The following is a 17640-nucleotide window of genomic DNA, read 5'->3' as shown; positions in this document are numbered from 1 at the left end:
TTTATACACTAAAAAACACTTTCACTTAAGTATAATCTGGTAGACCTAACTTATTCCTACAATATCTCAGTGAAAGAAACAAAAATCTAGATAACTGCATGCTCTTGAGGGGTTATGTAACAGTTTGCTTTTTAAATATTCACTTATTTATTAACCTGAGAAAGAGAGGAAGAGAAGGTGAAAGAAAACCAGATCACCACTCTGGCACAAGCAATGCTGAGATTAAACTCAGGACCTAATGCTTTTAAGTCCAAATATCCAATCACTGAGCCATCATCTGAATAATAATAGTGATCAACAAGCATTTATTTAGGACCTAATGTTCTGTAAATCACACAAAGAACTAGAGAAGTTTCCATATCTTCTGAAGAGGTATTTACAGTGGGAAAATGAGATCTGCTTATAGACGATGAACTTCAGTTAACTAAGCAAACAGCAAAAAAAAAAATCAGACAAGAAACTCTTCATATTTAAAAACTGACTAGTATCTAAGTGCATATTGTTTTTTACTAAATACTTTCCCTTAAGCCCCAAAATCACCCTCACACAATTTTTACTGGTCAAGCAGATACAGAGAGAGAAGAATAAAGGCTTGCTTTTCCTGGTTAGTGTAATGAATAATAAAAAGGGAAAAAAAAATCTTACTTTAAAAACCCATACATTTAATGTTGGTCTTTATTCATGACTCAGTAAGATGGGGATAATTAAAGAGTTCCAAAAAAGCATTCAATAAAATAAATACAAAGTTTGAGAAATACATCAGTAAATATTTTTCAAATTCCTGAAAATGTATTACATGGAAATTGTCCATATTTTTAGTTTAAATTCAAAGCAAAGACTGCTAAACACATAAGTTATATAGAGTTCTATTATTACTAAACAAATACTTCATTTGTCTTATCCTATTCCCTCCTAGTAGCTTAAAATTGGAATCCCAACATATAAAAATATCTCTGGGAAATTCAAAAGAAATAACTACCCACGAGAAACTGTGCTACAATATTGCTTTATAGTGCATCTTCATTTTAAGTTTACACCTGGGATATCCCAACATACCACTTCAGGGCAGTCACATAATCTCACTCATGTAATGGAAAATCAATATTCACTAGTATAGAATATCACATTTATTACTGACACATTTAAACAAACTTTATCCATCTTATAAATGTAGTTACTTCTTAAGAGATAAAACACCTGCTTTAATATCATATCCTTCAGTACTTTCAATCCACCTTAATAAACTCAACAGTTACATGCATCATTAAGTCACAGCCCTTAATTCCTGGAAAAACTGACTAACACAAATATATTTGGCTATAACTAAGTATAAGTTAAGGAATTCACCAAAATGTTAATACATGCAAAAAAATCTAATTCAGAAACAACATTTATTGTAGAAGTTTTTCTTAACAGGACCGCAAATTGTATCACTCATTTTCATATTTTGAAGATAGGGTCTGATACGACTTTAGGCAAATATGTCTTTAAAGCAAGGTATTTTATAATACTATGAAGTATTTTAGAACCAAACATTTCTTTAACATAGAAAACAATATTGTATGTACTTAAAAACCAAGTTTTTTAAAAATCAAGTTTTCAATATAATGTATTTTATAAAAATCTGTTGATAGCTAAAATTAAAGATCACAAATGTGTCAAGTGTTTTTAGTTGGTGGAAAATATTAGCTTAGCTAATCATGTAATCACATTTGAAATCCGTAACTACATATACAGTAGCAATAATGAAATAAACAGTTAATAAATTGTTTCTTATACTTAAAGTTATTGTTATAAAACATCTACATCCAAATCTTCAGTTTAAAATGTGTTAAATTTTCAGAATTTTTCTGTGTAGCTAAAAGTCTCACAGTGTAGCGTGTCATTTTAAAATTCAGAAAATACTTTAGGATGCATGTGCTTATATTTATGAAGCTACATCAAAATATACTTCAAAATGAATCCGTCAGGTTATAGAACATACTGTGACAGAAGTACAAATAACTCAAAAAACCACACAAGAGCTGATTTCTTGAAGGCTATGCTACTTTAAAATCTCCTTCATTTTCACTGAGGTCATGCTCTAGCATAACATTCTAAAATTTCCTTTATGTTTATTATAGACATTTACTATTTCTAAAGATGTCTCTCAAAAGCAAAAAGCATGCCAATGCAGTCATATGCTCTAAACAACTGCATAAATATTATTTCTGTATGGTAATAAAATACAGAAGTAACTAGCATGCTTTGTGGGGTGGGGGAAATCAAAATTTTCCAAAACTAACTCAAAAAGATTAATACAAGATGAATGATCTAACATTTGTTAAATTCTTAAATTTGGGAACAGAAGTCATCTTCAGTTGACATTTTAATTAGTATCTATTATTTCTGACTAAAGAAAATCCCATCCATAGGCAACCATAGCCATCTCTTGGTCACAAGTTAAGCCAAATACCACTTTCTTTTTTTTTTAATATTTATTTTATTTATTTATTCCCTTTTGTTGCCCTTGTTGTTTTATTGTTGTAGTTATTGTTGTTGTCGTTGTTGGATAGGACAGAGAGAAATGGAGAGAGGAGGGGAAGACAGAGAGGAGGAGAGAAAGCTACACACCTGCAGACCTGCTTCACCACTTGTGAAGCGACTCCCCTGCAGGTGGGGAGCCGGGGTTCGAACCGGGATCCTTACGCTGGTCTTTGTGCTTTGCGCCACCTACATTTAACCCGCTGCGCTACAACCCGACTCCCAAAATACCACTTTCTTAATGGCCCTGCCATCCCTCAGTTTTACATAGTTTCCAAACAGAAGTTTCAGAACAATCATAATTAGCCAACACATCACTGTACTTTAAACAGAATGAAATTTTCTACCTACTTTTCAGGAAGGTTAAAACATTTAGACAACAACACTGTAGAACATCACTATCTACAATATCATCATCTAAATAAGTGAGTTTATTACCTCTTAGGGCTTATTAAGCAATTCTTGTTTTTAAGCTAACTACAAATAAAAGTCCCCCCCCCCAATCTTTGCCAACAGATAAATAAGGAAAAATAAAGTTTTATGTGTTCTGAAATGAGCTTACTTAAAATCGGTATCTAGTCACTTTACATTTGAAGAGATGGCCCTTTTTGAGATAATATTTTATAATAGGAAATCTGGATTTAATTATCTAACTTTCATAATCAGTTATATAGGTCAAGTGAATATGTGTCTTTCTCTGGAAACAAAGAGATGCAGAATAACTGGGTTTAAGATTTCATAGTAGAAACAGCAAAATATGTTTGGAGAATGTCATTTACTGTAACACAAATCAATATTAAATGCTTTATGCAGGAAGCACACTTTCAGAAAATGGACCCTAAAGCTTTCTGGGATCTAACCCTAATTACTAGGCTCTTGCTGTTTGTCTCTCTCTTCAATTATTTATGGGGCAAAAAATGCCAAATGGCATTGCATTAGCTGTATTAAATGCTAAGCACTTGATTTCTAACTTACTAATGGTACATAAAAATTCTAAGGTGAATATGCCTATAAAAACTATGGGCCTTTTCTCATTTTCATCTAAGTATATGTATTTATTATTCATATAGTTAAGTGTTGAATAGGTTGTTCTTTATGCACCCAATGCTGCATAATTTAAACTAGTACTTTAAACATTATCTAAAAGGTGGTGCATTGATTATGCCTCTATTTTTGTTTGAAAAATTATATTTACAATACAGTGCACACTGGAGTATCTCCTCAAATAAATAGATGAGAAAGCCACAAAGACGTGAATAATGTGTATTCTTGTTGCCTTCTGATGACTCAAAGCATAAAATGAGAATTGGAAGGAATGAAATGACAACTAGGAAATTTCTGTATTTTTTTCTTACTTGCGGCCTTTTTATATGAATACAGAGCTAGCTACCTTGTTAAGTATAAAACATGGACCACACACAGTGTAAGAAAGAAAAGCTTATCAAATTTAAATCAGAGATTCTTTGTACCAGGCCAGAAATGCTTGTTTACCAGCAAACAAGGCTGATTACAACCTCCAAAGAAAGTTCAGACACTGCATTCATATTGCATTCTTTTGTGACCTAAAAGGGCACCTGAAGTCTTGACAGGAGATGTTAATTGCTAGTGCAGGTTGGTGCATCCTACTACAGCCCTCCCAAAGTGTGGAATAAGCTTCCAAAAACAATGAAACCCTCATTCTTCAAGCCTAGATGAACGTTTAATGAGTTTAGAAGGTGTAAGATTCTGATTGAAAAAAAAAAAAAAGGTTAAGCCCACTAATAAAGTACCTAGGGTCCCTAGAAAGTCAGTAGTCTATTTAGTTCTATGTCATCTGCTCTATTACCTAAAAGTGTGCCAAGGCCACTCAAAAGAAAGCACAACAAGAAATCAACCTGCAGTAAGCCTGAAAGGTAGTTGTTTTTGTTTTTGGGTTTTTGTTTTGTTTTGTTTTTTGTTTTTTTAACTGAATACAAAGTCACTTCTTCCTATGCACTGAAATCTGCCCATTGTCCCTCCTTTGGAAAAGCGACAGATAAAAATTTAAAAAAAAAGAAGTCAATGAACGCAGAGTGAACTTTGGCCACTTTTCTACCCAAAACACCAGCGTAAAAGTAGAAATCAGTAACCAGGTGAAGTGCCATACCGCACAAAGATCAAGGCGAGGGGCGGGCGCGCAAGGCCAGAGGCGGGGTAGCGAATGTCCCGTCCACCCCCACCCCCACCCCCAGTCCCAGTCCTCGCGCGCGCGCGGGAGGCTGATGGGCGTCCCCAGTGGTGTAGGTGGATGGGAGGGGGGATGGCTGGAGGCTCCGCGCCACTCCAAGGGAAGCCAAGAGTTATAGCTTAATGGGCGAGGCCCAGGAGAAGGGGTCGCAAAGCCGCGCTGCCCGCAGATTCTGCCGCGGCCCCAGGCATTCGCGGCCAAGCCGCCAACGCCAGACTAGGGGCGCCGCCCGGCCCGCGACCCTCCCCGCCTCCCAGGCAGGAAGGGGCTGACGGCTCTTTCCTGTCTAGTCTCTCCCCGCCACCCCCGCCCCCAGTGCCTTTCTGTAACCCGATCCCGCACGCTGCTAGCCTCAGCCGCCGCCCCGCGCCTGGCCGTGCCCAGGCCAGCGCTATAGTTAGCAACCCTCCATCAACTCGCCGCCGCAGGGCACGACCAGCGCGCCCCTCCCGAACCGAGCCGCGCGCCCCCCAGCGTCCCCTCCTCCTGCACCCCGTTCCTGGCGCCCCTTTACCTTCGCTTGAAGATACTGGGGGTAGTAGTAGGTGGCGTACTGAGGGTACATCTGCTGTTTCCACACTTTGCCCATGAAGCTGAAAGGGAGCCTGCCGTGCAGGGTCGCGGGCACTTTGGGGTTTCCAAGTCGCGGTCTCTCCTGCCTCTCCCTTTCCGGCGGCGGCTGCGGCTGCGGCAGCCGCTGCTCCACCTCCCCGCCGGGACCAGAAGTCCTCCTCCTTCTCCTCCTCCACCTCCTTCTCCTCTCAGGCAAAGAGAAAGACACTGCTGAGCGCTGAGGGCACCCTGGACAGGGCGCTCCCAAGGAGTTGCCTCCCGGAGCACGACTACTCCGGAGCTGCCAAGGACTGGCTCTCTGGCTGTGCTCCGCAGGGTCGAGCAGGCTGCGCGGGGCTGGAAGGTGATCAGTAAGAGTGGAAAGTGCTGCGGCGTCAGCGGCTGCCGAGCTCCGTGCCAGGCGGCATCTGGGGTGGGTGCGCCCGAGGGGAAAGGGGAGAGGGGCTGGCTCGCTCGCGGAGGCCGTGGGGGAAGGGCGGGAGGGGGCGGGACTTGGGCACCGCGGAGCCCCGGGCCGGCTGGAGGTGAGGGTTGAGTTTTAACCACTCCTCACCTCCCAGAGAGGCAGAAAGAAGCCTGGGGAGGCTGGGGTCGCTTTGTATCCAGGTCTGGAGTGTGGGTGGGTTGTGTGCTTTGTGGGACCCAACTTAAGAAGTGCAGAATGACACCTCGTTTGCGTTCATGAGTTATATTTCTGTATAAAAGGAGGGGGGTAGATAATAGGAGGAAATCTAACTAATTCTTCACTTCCCCCACCCAGTGATTTTTTTTTCCCTCCTCGCCTGCAAGGGAAGCAAAATGATGTAGAGTGGGGACACCTGGGTTCTGTCCCCACCCCGACCCCACCCCAAGCCACAGCATTAATTTCCTAGGTGACCTTGGAAGGGTTAGTGTCCTTCGGTTTGGTTTTCCCAGATGTGAGAAGTGAAATCTAAGCCCTCTGAACAAGGGCAGGCAAAGCTAACCACACAAACACACACATCTCACAACAGACAGATTCTTCTAAAAGGGGCGCAGGGGGGTTTGGGGGGGCCCGTGGTGGAGGAAGGAAAGAGAAAAAGATGCCACAAAGAAGTAGAAAGAACATTATTATTAGATGCTACAATATAGACATCAGCTTTTCTCTGCCGCTTTCTAATGCTGCCAGACAGTCTGTCAACTCCCACTCAGGAGCTTGGGAACTCCCTGAGTTGGAATATTTTAAGGCCATTTTGAAAGTCACGCTGGCATATTGTTGCAGTGTGCTACAGTGACATACAAAGTCAATCTCTCCCTCTCTCCCTCTCTCCTTCTTTCCACCTCTCCATCCCCTAATTGTCACAGCTCTAGACAGTCACAGACAGCATGGTTCCATTCACTACATAACTGGATATAATTTAATGGAGTTAATTGGTCCCTGAAGGTCCCTGTAGATGAATTTTATATTCTAACTAAAAGAAGAGAGAATATCAAAATTGACAAATAGGATAAGTAAAAAATCATCTGCAAATTGGAGTTCTTACACATCTAATAAAATTAATGAAAAATTCATTTGTTATTAAATAGACTGACTACTTTGTTTTGTCGCTTGGTTTTTCCAAGAGTGTTTTTATAACAGTAGAAATGTAAATCAAACTGAATTAGAGTATATAAATCATATTTCATATGATTAAAGTCAAAACAGCCTTACTAAGTTACTATAAGACAAATAATGTATATACTTTTATATGATTTAGATAAATTTCTACATTATGTATTTTAACTAAACAAAGTATATGTAAGTGTATCTAAGAACATTATATATGTCAGGAGGCAATATGTGTTGTTGCTGTTTTTTAAGTTATAACTGTTAGCCCATGTGAAATTCTCCAAGGAAGCTAGCTAACATTTACTGAGTTTATGCTTCATGGAGGGCAGTGATGAGGTTATGCCAGTCTGAAAACTGGACTGTTTAGCAAGTAAAGTTTAAAATAATTCTTCATATTGCTTCAGTGTGGAGCCTTTTATAATTTTTGAAGGAGAACTTGTGTGTAATACCTTGTGTTTTAAGAACTGAGGAGAACTGAGAATGATGGTTTTGAGGAATTACTGAAGGAAGAGAACAAGACAAGAAGAGCATATTCAGAAGTTCTAGAGTTGAGGTGATATGGGAAACTGCCAAACTCAAACAATTCTACTTTTTTTCTGACGATAAAAAGTCAACTTGTTTTAAGATGTTCAGAAGCGCACCTACAATTATGTAGAATCTTGATTTTATCATTGAGTGCATGCTGCAGAGGAGTGGTGAAAAAATAAGCTTTTCAATAAATGGCTGTGGGTCATTTGGTTATACATGTGGAAAAAATGAAAAAAGAACCCTAATTCACAGTGGGAGAAAGAAGAGTTCAAATAAATTAAAGACCTAGATGTAAAAAGCAAAACTATAAAGCTTTATAGCCTTGAGGTAGGGGAAATATTTCTTTAATAAGTTCATCAAGAGTACAAAACTGATTCAATCAACTCTATTAAAATTAAGAATACTGATCAGTCGATTAATTCTGTAAAAAGACAGTGAAAATATATAATATATAATACATGAAGCTGCAAAATATTAATATGTACAATATGTAAAGAACTTGGGATCAATAAGAAAAAGATAAACCAACTTATTAGAATGAGAAAAAAAGTGTGTATTTCATAAAAGCCAAACATTCTTATAGCATGAAAAAAATAATCTTACTTATTAGTAATAAAAGAAATACAAATTAAAATAATAATGAGGTATTTCACACTCACCAGACTAGCAATATCAAGAACACTGATAAATACCAAGAATAGGGAGATATATGGAAGAGAGAGAAATCTTAAAAAGAGAGATTGTCCTTACTAGAGGAAGTACACATTGGTAGACCACTTTATAAAAAAGTTGGATTTTCTAATTTTATTTGCATGTATGCAGTGACACACACATTCTACTTATAGGTACACGCATCAAAGAAAGCTCTGTGAAGTAGGAGAAATATACGCAATATACTGAAACTAAATCAGTTTCTGTGAGTTAGAATGGACAAAAGGCTGTGGTAAAGGGATACAATGAAACATTTTACAACAGTAAAAATTAATAAACTTCAGTTTAAAAGATCAGAATGGGTTATTTCAATACTGATGTAGAAGTAAGTCAACATGAAACATGATTTGTATGAAGCTCAAAACAGGAATATGCTTGTAAGAATATATATAGGTAACAAAATTATTAAGAAAATAAGAATATTAAACCACAAAATTCAGTATAATAAGTGAGAGAAAAAAGACGTCTCAGGGAAGGACTAGGGAACTTGTATTGGGTTGTGTGTATACATAAAATATGTTTCAATATTTTTCTTAAGATGGTTTATATTTCCTTTTGTATGTTTGTTGTGTTTTATACTAAAATATTTTAAAAACAAAAAAGTCAGCTTTTAGTTGTCATTATAACTGTTTTCAAACAAACAAAAGCAGAGAGAATAGAGTAATAAACCTGATGTCCCTTCTCACCCAGCTGCAACATTTGTTTAATTTTTTTTTATTTATTTACATTCCCTTGTGTTGCCCTTGTTGTCTTTTTATTGTTGTTGTATTTATTATTGCTGTTGTTATTGATGTCGTCGTTGCAGGATAGGACAGAGAGAAATGGAGAGAGAAGGGGAAGACAGAGAGAGGGAGAGAAAGATAGACACCTGCAGACCTGCTTCACCACCTGTGAAGAGACTCCCTTGCAAGTGGGGAGGCAGAGGCTGGAACTGTGATTCTTTTGTTGGTCCTTGTGCTTTGCGTCATGTGCACTTAACCCACTGCACTACCACCCGATTCCCCCAGCTGAACCATTTATCAACATTTTTTATTTCATGCACACACACACACTTTAACTTTTCTGTATTTTAAATCAAATCCTAAACATCACAATATTTCTCCCATAACTATTTTAAATATGCAATTTGTTAAGATCAACTAATGCCCAGCTCTATTTCACTTTTCTCCAATTATCTGAAATTTTGCCTTTTGTAGTTCATTTAACTCAGATTGAAACAATCTCCACATAAGAAATCTGGAAAAGCAAGGGGTCACCCAGGAGGAGGCACATGTGCTTGAGTGCACACATTACAGTGCACAGGGACCTGGGTTCAAGCTCCTGATCTCCACCTGCAGGGATGGGTGGGGGTGGGGAGGTGAGCATCACAAGTGGTGAAACAGTACTGCAGGTGTCTTTCTCCCTGTTTTTTTCCTGCTTCTCTCTCAACTTCTCTCTATCCAAAATAAGTAAGTAGGATATTTTTCTTTATTTGATAAGACAGATAAATTGAGAGAGGAGGGGTAGAGAGGGAAGGAGACAGAAAGACACCTGCAGCACTTACTTCACTGCTTGTGACTCCCCCACACGGAACTGCAGATGGGGAGTGGGGTTTTAAACCTAGGTGCTTGCACATGGTAACATGTGCACCTAAGCAAAAGTGCCACTGGAAAGCCCTCTAATTTATTTTAAAAGTCTTCAAAATAAACAAATCTAGAAAATCAGGATGAGTTTTCCACTATGCAACAACTTTTAAAATGAATACATGCCATAGGGAACGCCAAAGCAAACTCATTCTAAGTGACATTCTGTATATTTGTATGCATTTGGTTTGAATCTGTTGCAGTTATTATACTTGTTGATCAATGAAATAATGAGAGAGCCTTAAGAGGTTGGAAGGTGGTGTACCTGGTAGACGAAGGTTGTTTTTATCATGTTCAACGATCTAGGTTCATGTCCCTGGTACCCACCTGCAGTGGGAATGAGAGTGGAAAGCAGTGCTATAGATGTCTAGTTCCCTATCTTACCCTCTTCTTCCAATTTCTTTCTGTATTATCAAACAAAAGAAAGGGGGGGAGGCCACTAGGAGCAATGGATTCATCAAGAGTCCCAGCAATAACATTGATGACAATAAATAAATTAAAAAAGAGTCTTAACAATAGCTGTAAGTTTCTCTATTCTTTATCCCTCTGGGAATATGGACCAAAATTCTTTATGGGGTGCAGAAGATGGAAGGTCTAGCCTCTGTAACTGCTTCTCCACTAAGTATGGACATTGGCAAACTGATTCATAGCCCTAGCCTGAGAAACAAAAGAGTTGGGGTAGGGGAGGGGGGCAGGCAGTAGCTCAGCGGGTTAAGCGCACACAGCAAAGCACAAGAACCAACTTACAGATGCTGGTTGGAGCCCCCAACTCCCCACCTGCAGGGGCGTCGCTTCACAAGCAGTGTGTATCTTTCTCTCCCCCTCCTGTCTTCCCCTCCTCTCTCGACTTCTCTCTGTCCTATTCAACAACAACAAGGATAAACAACAAAGGCAACAAAAAGGGGGGGGGGGGAAATGGCCTTCAGGAGCAGTGGATTCTTAGTGCAGGTGTTGAGCCCCAGCAATAACCATGGAGGAAATAAATAAATAAATAAATAATAGTTCCTTAAGGCAGCCCACCACTCTCCTAAGACTTTTTCTGAATACTAATTATCCAATAAATATGCAAATCCATTAAAAGATATGTGGAAAAGTGTTAAGACTAGGCATCCTGGGGGTCCGGGGATAGCGCAGCGGGTTAAGTGCACATGGTGCAAAGCGCAAACACCAGCATAAGGATCCCGGTTCCGTTCCCCGGCTCCTCACCTCCAGGGGGGTCGCTTCACAAGTGGTAAAGCAGTTGGGTGTCTATCTTCCTCTCCCCCTCTCTGTCTTCCCCACCTCTCTCCATTTCTCTCTGTCCTATCCAACAACAACTACATTAATAACAACAATAATAATAACCACAAAAACGATAAAACAACAAGGGCAACAAAAGGGGAGGAAATGGCCTCCAGGAGCATTGGGTTCATGCTGCAGGCACCTAGCCCCAGCAATAACCCTGGAGGGGAAAAAAAGACTAGGCATCCTCCAGAACTTATGGTAGGAAGTAATTTTTCAGTGCTCAGAGGTCCTTTCTGATTTAGAAATGCAGTGGTTTTATGATTCATGTGATTTTATGATGTGATTATGTTACAACCCCTCCATTTATTCCTTTCTTACTCCAGTGTATTTTTATAGTAAAAGAAACACACAAATTTTTTAAATAGTAGATAATAAAATTTAGAAATTACTTTTTAAGAATTGAAAGAGAAAAAATACATCAGTTAAAATTGTGTTCTTAAATTTACTAATGAAAATTAAGATTGGTTACAATTGAAGAACTCAGTTACATTGAACTGCTACTGTTAATGGTATATTATTATGTTCTAAATTTAACAAATGTGCAGCTGGGTGCTCCTCTCTGAAAGTGTGGTAACATATAACTTAGCTGACCATTAAGGATGGTGGCAGTCCATAAAGATTTTGCCTCTACTCTCACCATACTCTAACTGACCTAATCCAGATAGATGGCCATCTCCATCAAGGGACAAACAAATGAAATACTTTAGTAACTAATTTACTTCTCTAGTAATATCTAGTAAGAACCATCAGTATGCAAGGAATTGTTTGTCTAAAGGCAAGACATAGGTCCTGCCCTTAAGGAACCATGGTTTCGGTATTTGTACTCAGTAGCTAAGCCAAGGAATGCCTTTGTAAACATCTTGCTGACAAGTGTTATTATAGCCTTTGTTGACATCAAAGTTCAGAATAATTTAAACTTTGAAAACTTAGGGAGTAAATTTGTTAAATGGGTAGGGTGGAGGAGCTCTCCTTTGCAGTCTAACTTCATTCTTATCAACCAGAAGTCCTAGAACTGCTGTTTGTTTAAAAGCCGAATTTTGTACAAGTCAGTATTTTCTAAAAGTAGATTCTTACTTCATAACTTTGTTTTTCTGGTTTTTATTATATATTTGATAAACACCATTCAGTGGAATACTTTAAAATATGTACTTTAAAAAGTAGAACACTTTTTAAAATGCTTTCTAGTCCTTTTTCCAGCTATGACACCATCTCCACAAACAATGCCTTGGGTTCAACTGTATGTTAGCTGTCAGACTCCGGCAAAAACTAGTAAAGTCATGGGCCCCTTGAAGTATATCTAAAAAAAGACCTCCTAGCTTTTTTCAAAATGGAGACCCCAAATCTTCATCTGCACTATTCTTGCCTTTAGGTTCATGATTAGTCAACAATTTGTTCTGCTTTACATCTTAACTCTTTTTCAGCCACTGGGTTCCAGATTTTACCATAATGCCAGCCTGACTTCCCTGGGCAGATGACCCCACCAATGTGTCCTGGAACCTTGCCTCCCCAGACCCCTGCCCCACTAGGGAAAGAAAGACAGGCTGAGAGTATGCTACCATGATGCCAGCCTGACTTCCCTGGGCAGACAACTCCACCAATGTGTCCTGGACTTCCACCTCCCCAGAGTCCTTTCCCACTAGGGAAAGAGACAGAGTCTGGCTAGGAGTATGGATCGCCCTGCCAACGCCCATGTTCAGTGGGGAAGCACTTACAGAAGCCAGACCTTCCACCTTTTGTACCCCATAATGATCCTGGCAGGTCCATAATCCCAGAGGAATAAAGAATAGGAAAGCTTTTAAGGGCAGGGATGGGATACAGAGTTCTGGTGGTGGGAATTGTGTGGAACTGTACTCTTATCCTATGGTCTTGTCAATAGTTCCATTTTTAAATAAATGAATAAGTAAATAAATATGTGATGACAAGACCATCTTATTTAACATGTGTCTACTGATGATTTTTTCAGCTATAATTTCACTTTTTTAAATAGTCTGACCTCTGCAGCAGTATGTTAAAATTCCTGTATCAGGGAAGCTGTGATTATCTTATTTCAGAGTCGGAAGAGGTTATTAAATGATGCCTGTGCTCTAAGCACTTCAGTGCTCCTTTTTATTTGTAGGATGTCTCCAGTCTATTTACCAATAAGTCAGCTCCTATCAGTAAGAGATGAGAAATTGTATCATGTATCAACAACTCTACTATAAACCATTAAGCCCCCCAATAAAGCAATGTAATAGATAAGAAATAAATGAGCTTCTAAACTACTGTCATAAGAAATATAAAAGAGTTTCACCTTCCCAATTTACTTTTAACTAATTAATAATACCAGCTTTAAAAATAACAATTTATTGATTAAATTATTTTATGTTATAGATTTTTAAAAAGTATTTAAAGGTTAGGTAGAACAGTAATCTAACACTGGACATTTAACTAGCAGATGATTCACATACTATATAGGGATGTCTACGTATGTATACATATATTTGTTTACTATGAAACATTTATTTCTTATAAATAAAAATAATATCTAGCACAGAGTAAACATTATAAAAGTGTTGATTATTATTTATGAGTATACATGAATGTACATATACCCTTCAATGTAATATTGAAATGAAAAATATAACATGCATTTTAAGACTGCATAGAATATAAAAGTATAAGAATATAAATTCTATTAATTCTTATCTGCCATGGACTAGGTTCTGTGCTTTTAAATTACTAGCTATGTGAAGATGAAAGGCACTGGCAACCCTATCTGCTTGATGTTGCTGTGGATTAGAATGACAGACAAAAGGAAAAAAAAACAGTAAAGAAAACAGCATCTCTAGCACTTGTAAATTATAGTCAAATTTGCAACAATAATTTGTCTTTGTTCTAAAATTAGCCTATAATTTTATCTGGACTTTATCATTACCATAATTATTTTGACACTATTTTGATTTCACAAATGCCTTTAACTTTATAAAGATCATATTTGATTTGCCATGAAATCCTAGTTAGGTGGTTATTAAGGGCACAAACTGGAGTCAGATTACCATGGTTAAAATGCTGACTGTTCTACTCCCTAACTCAGCAAGTACAAAATGAGATTGTTAGATGAGTTAATAGGTGAAAGTCATGTAGAATAATGTCTGGCACAGAGTAAGTGCTATAAAACTATTAAGTATAGGGCTGGTGAAATAGCTCACTTGGTTAATATGCTGCATACAACCCAGACTTGAGCCTGGCTTCTAGTGCACTGAAGGAAGCTTTGGTCTCTTTCGCCATCCTTGCCTTTTTACATTCTGTTTCTAACTAAAAAATAATAATAATAATAATAGTAATAAAAACAACAACCTGGATTCACATATATTCAATAACTAGTTTAAGGTAATTCTGTATGATAAATTAGCAAAAAAAATTAAAATCCTGGGTCTATTTACTTATTCATTCATTTACTTATTCATTTATTTATGAGAGAAAAAGAAAAAAAAAAAAAAACAGAGCATCACTCTAATGAATGTGATACCTGTGTTAGAGTGATAGCAGCAGTGACCCCATGCTAGAGAGTCTCCTGCTTCATCCACTGTGCCACCTCCTGAGCTGCATCACCACCACCACCATCACCATCACCATCATCCAGCACTGCCCTCCTTTAGGTTGGGTTTTTACTGAGATTTTTTTCCACCTTCATTCTCTCCTCATTGCATTCACTTCATCTTTGTTCTCCTCCCTTTCTTCTGATCCTCCCTTCACTCTCACTACCTCTTTCACTACTGGCACCACCATCACCAGCAACAAAACTAGTATAATGAACTGAGTTGTCAGAAAACTCAAAAGGAACTTATGTTATATATATATATTCAGTCCAGGATGCTCTTCGGTGTCTAGAAAACTAGAGTAGCAAGCATAAAGTTTTGAGTTCTATCTTCAACATCTCATATACCAGAGTAATGATATGGTACTCTGATTTATTCTCTCTCTCTCTCTCTCTCTCTCTCTCTCTCTCATACATCTTAAAAACATGATGGAGTCTGTATTCAGCACAACAGACTGTAACTTTTTTTAGGTCTGAGCTCACTTTCTGTGGTCACAGCCAGGAACATTCCAAGCTACTCTAATTTCAGGACCCATCTTCCTTGAATGGTAGAGGATATTGTCCAACCTCCTTTCAGAGAATGGAACAGTCCCTACCATTGTTGATCCACATTGAGGGTAAGGTCCTATAGGGGCCCACAGATGGGTCCACTATGTTGTTCCTGATGGAGATGACCAGTGACTGTGGAGAGAGGGATCTGTTAAAGGTCTAGGCCCATCGTGTTTGTGTGGGAATCCCCAGGACTCCCTGACTAGGACCCCAGATGATGGAGTGCTCTGGTAGTTACTAAGGAGTCATCATTAATGTATACCAGTCTCTTGCCCTTATTCAGCTTTTATAGTCCTTACTTTGACAAGGTTAGCTTTGGAGTGATTGAGGGAAGTAAAGTAGGAAGTAGGTGAGGAAGGTATTGAAGTCTAAGTAGAAACTATTTGATTAGGTACTTATGGTGTCATTTTAGGTCTTCCTCTATTTCCCCAGACAATAACTTGGGTCCACCTGCATATTAGATGTCAGGCTCAGGCCTGACAAAAACTAGTAAAGTCATGGGCCAAATCTTGGCCAAATGTATACACTATTCCTTCTAAGGATTAGCAAAGGATGACAATAAAGCTGATGCTGTTAGAAGAGATTAGGAAATATATCTTACTTTCTTTGGTGTAGTTAGTTGAGTAAATAAAGTGTTTGAGGGAAGTATAGTATGGAGTAGGAGAGAAGGGTGTCTAGACCTCAGTAATAAATATTTGATTGAAAAATTGATGTTGTCTTCTTTAGGCCATTCTTTTAGATTGCTGGGTTTATTAGGCTTAAGTCTAATCATAGAGGACTATTGGGCACTTTTACTTTGAGTTATATGGTTGCACCTCATTTATGGATATGTGTACACTTGTACCTAGCCCCCTAACCCCTGGCCTATATCTAGGATCTGCAATTTTGTTAGAGAGCACACTATTTGAAATGAAACTGGGTAGTCCCATATGTTAGGAAAGGTTTCACCAGATTATTGGAGTTGGAAGGTTGATATCTCAGGATTCCCACCACTAGATACAATCCTCAGCAAAAAGACAGTGGCATGGTGGCACTGATGCACTGATTTAGTTGAAGTCATCAGAGGCCATATAGCAGGGTAGGGAATGGAGAAGAGAGGCATCAAGAAATACAAGCAAAGTCCCAAATGTTTTGAGACCGGGAGAAACACAGGTTTTAAAGAGAATGGGCAAGGTCTTTTGAAGTCTGAGAGTTAAAATAAAATTAGGGAGATGGGTGACAGCGCAGTGGGTTAAGCACAGGTGGAGCAAAGCGCAAGGACCAGCGTAAGGATCCGGGTTAGAGCCCCTGGCTCTCCACCTGCATGGGAGTTGCTTCACAAGCGGTAAAGCAGATCTGCAAGTATCTTTCTCTCCCCTCTCTGCCTTCTCCTCCTCTCTTCATTTCTCTCTGTCTTATCTAACAACAACATCAATAACAATAACAATAATAACTATAACAACAATTAAAAAAGGGCAACAAAAGGGAAAATTAATTAATTAAAAATTAGATAATTATTATAATCAAGTTAGTTTGGAACTTGTTTTTTCTTTGACTATACAAATTTCCAGGCAAATTGTTCAATTTCCTTGGAAAGTGTCATTGGGGATCTCTATAGGTATTGCACTGAAACTATAGATTGCTTTTGGTAGAATAACCATTTTAATAATGTTTAGTTGATCGAGGAACAAGGAATGCTCTTGCATTTCTGTGTGTCATTCTCTATTTATTTTAACAATGTTCAGTAGTTATTCCTGTGAGATTCATCCCAAGATATATCTTTTTTGTTCAGTTGCAAATGGAATTGATTCTTTATTTTTCTCTCCAATGACTGTTTGTATACAGAACAGCCACATATTTATGTCTTGATTTTGTATCCTACTACTTTGCTGAATTTATTACTTTCAGTAGTTTTTTTTTTTTTCCTGGCATCTTTAGGGTTCTATATATCAGCAAATCATGATAGTTTGATTTCTTCTCTCTTAATATGTATATATTTTCTATCCCTTTCCTTTCTGATTGTGGTGGTGAAGATCTCTAGGACTATGTTGAAAAATAGTGTTGATAGTGGAGATTCTTGTCTGGTTCCTAATTTTAGGAGAAAACTTTCAAATTTTTCCTGTTGAGATGAAGTTAGCTGTGAGTTTGTCATACATGACTTTTATTATGTTGAGGAATTAACCTTCTAGTACCAGTTTCTGTAGGGTCTTTACCACTAGTGGATGTTGGATCTTCTCAGATGCCTTTTCCACATCAATTGAAACAATCATGTGAATTTTTATTAGTGATTTAATTTTTGTACTAGTGATTGGCCCATTCAAACTTTCTACTTCCTCTTAATGTCAAGCTTAGCAGCTGGTATGAATATAGGAATGTATCCATTTCACATAAATATTTCAATTCATTTGCATAGAGATGTTCATAATATTCATGTATGATTCTTTGTAGCTCCTCATCTTTGGTTGCCACATCGTCCCTCTCATTACTTACTGTTTTTATCATCACTTTTTCTCTTTTTCTT

At 38.2% G+C, this 17640-nt stretch overlaps 1 protein-coding gene and 1 long non-coding RNA gene across 8 annotated transcripts in view; one reads left to right on the top strand and one right to left on the bottom strand.

The window, feature by feature from the left end:
* The window catches only part of RBMS1 (RNA binding motif single stranded interacting protein 1), a 277109-nt gene extending 271164 nt beyond the window's left edge, over window positions 1–5945 (bottom strand). For 2 of the 6 annotated variants that reach the window (XM_060177877.1, XM_060177879.1), the window contains exon 1: window positions 5244–5945. In XM_060177877.1, the coding sequence (XP_060033860.1) occupies window positions 5244–5318 (75 nt within the window). In that variant the 5' untranslated portion in view covers window positions 5319–5945. The remainder of the gene's footprint in view (window positions 1–5243) is intronic. The other 4 variants (XM_016188449.2, XM_007523777.3, XM_016188450.2 and 1 more) reach the window with 4 other exon arrangements.
* Window positions 5575–17640, top strand: part of LOC132534259 (uncharacterized) — a 53592-nt gene continuing 41526 nt past the window's right edge. Inside the window, exon 1 of one of the 2 annotated variants that reach the window (XR_009545959.1) lies at window positions 5575–5714. This is a non-coding gene — a long non-coding RNA (uncharacterized LOC132534259). The remainder of the gene's footprint in view (window positions 5715–17640) is intronic. The other variant, XR_009545960.1, reaches the window with a different exon arrangement.

Source organism: Erinaceus europaeus, chromosome 18 (assembly GCF_950295315.1).
Source record: "Erinaceus europaeus chromosome 18, mEriEur2.1, whole genome shotgun sequence".
In the NCBI taxonomy this organism is placed as follows: Eukaryota; Metazoa; Chordata; class Mammalia; order Eulipotyphla; family Erinaceidae; genus Erinaceus; species Erinaceus europaeus.
This window is presented reverse-complemented; position numbering and strand designations above follow the sequence as displayed.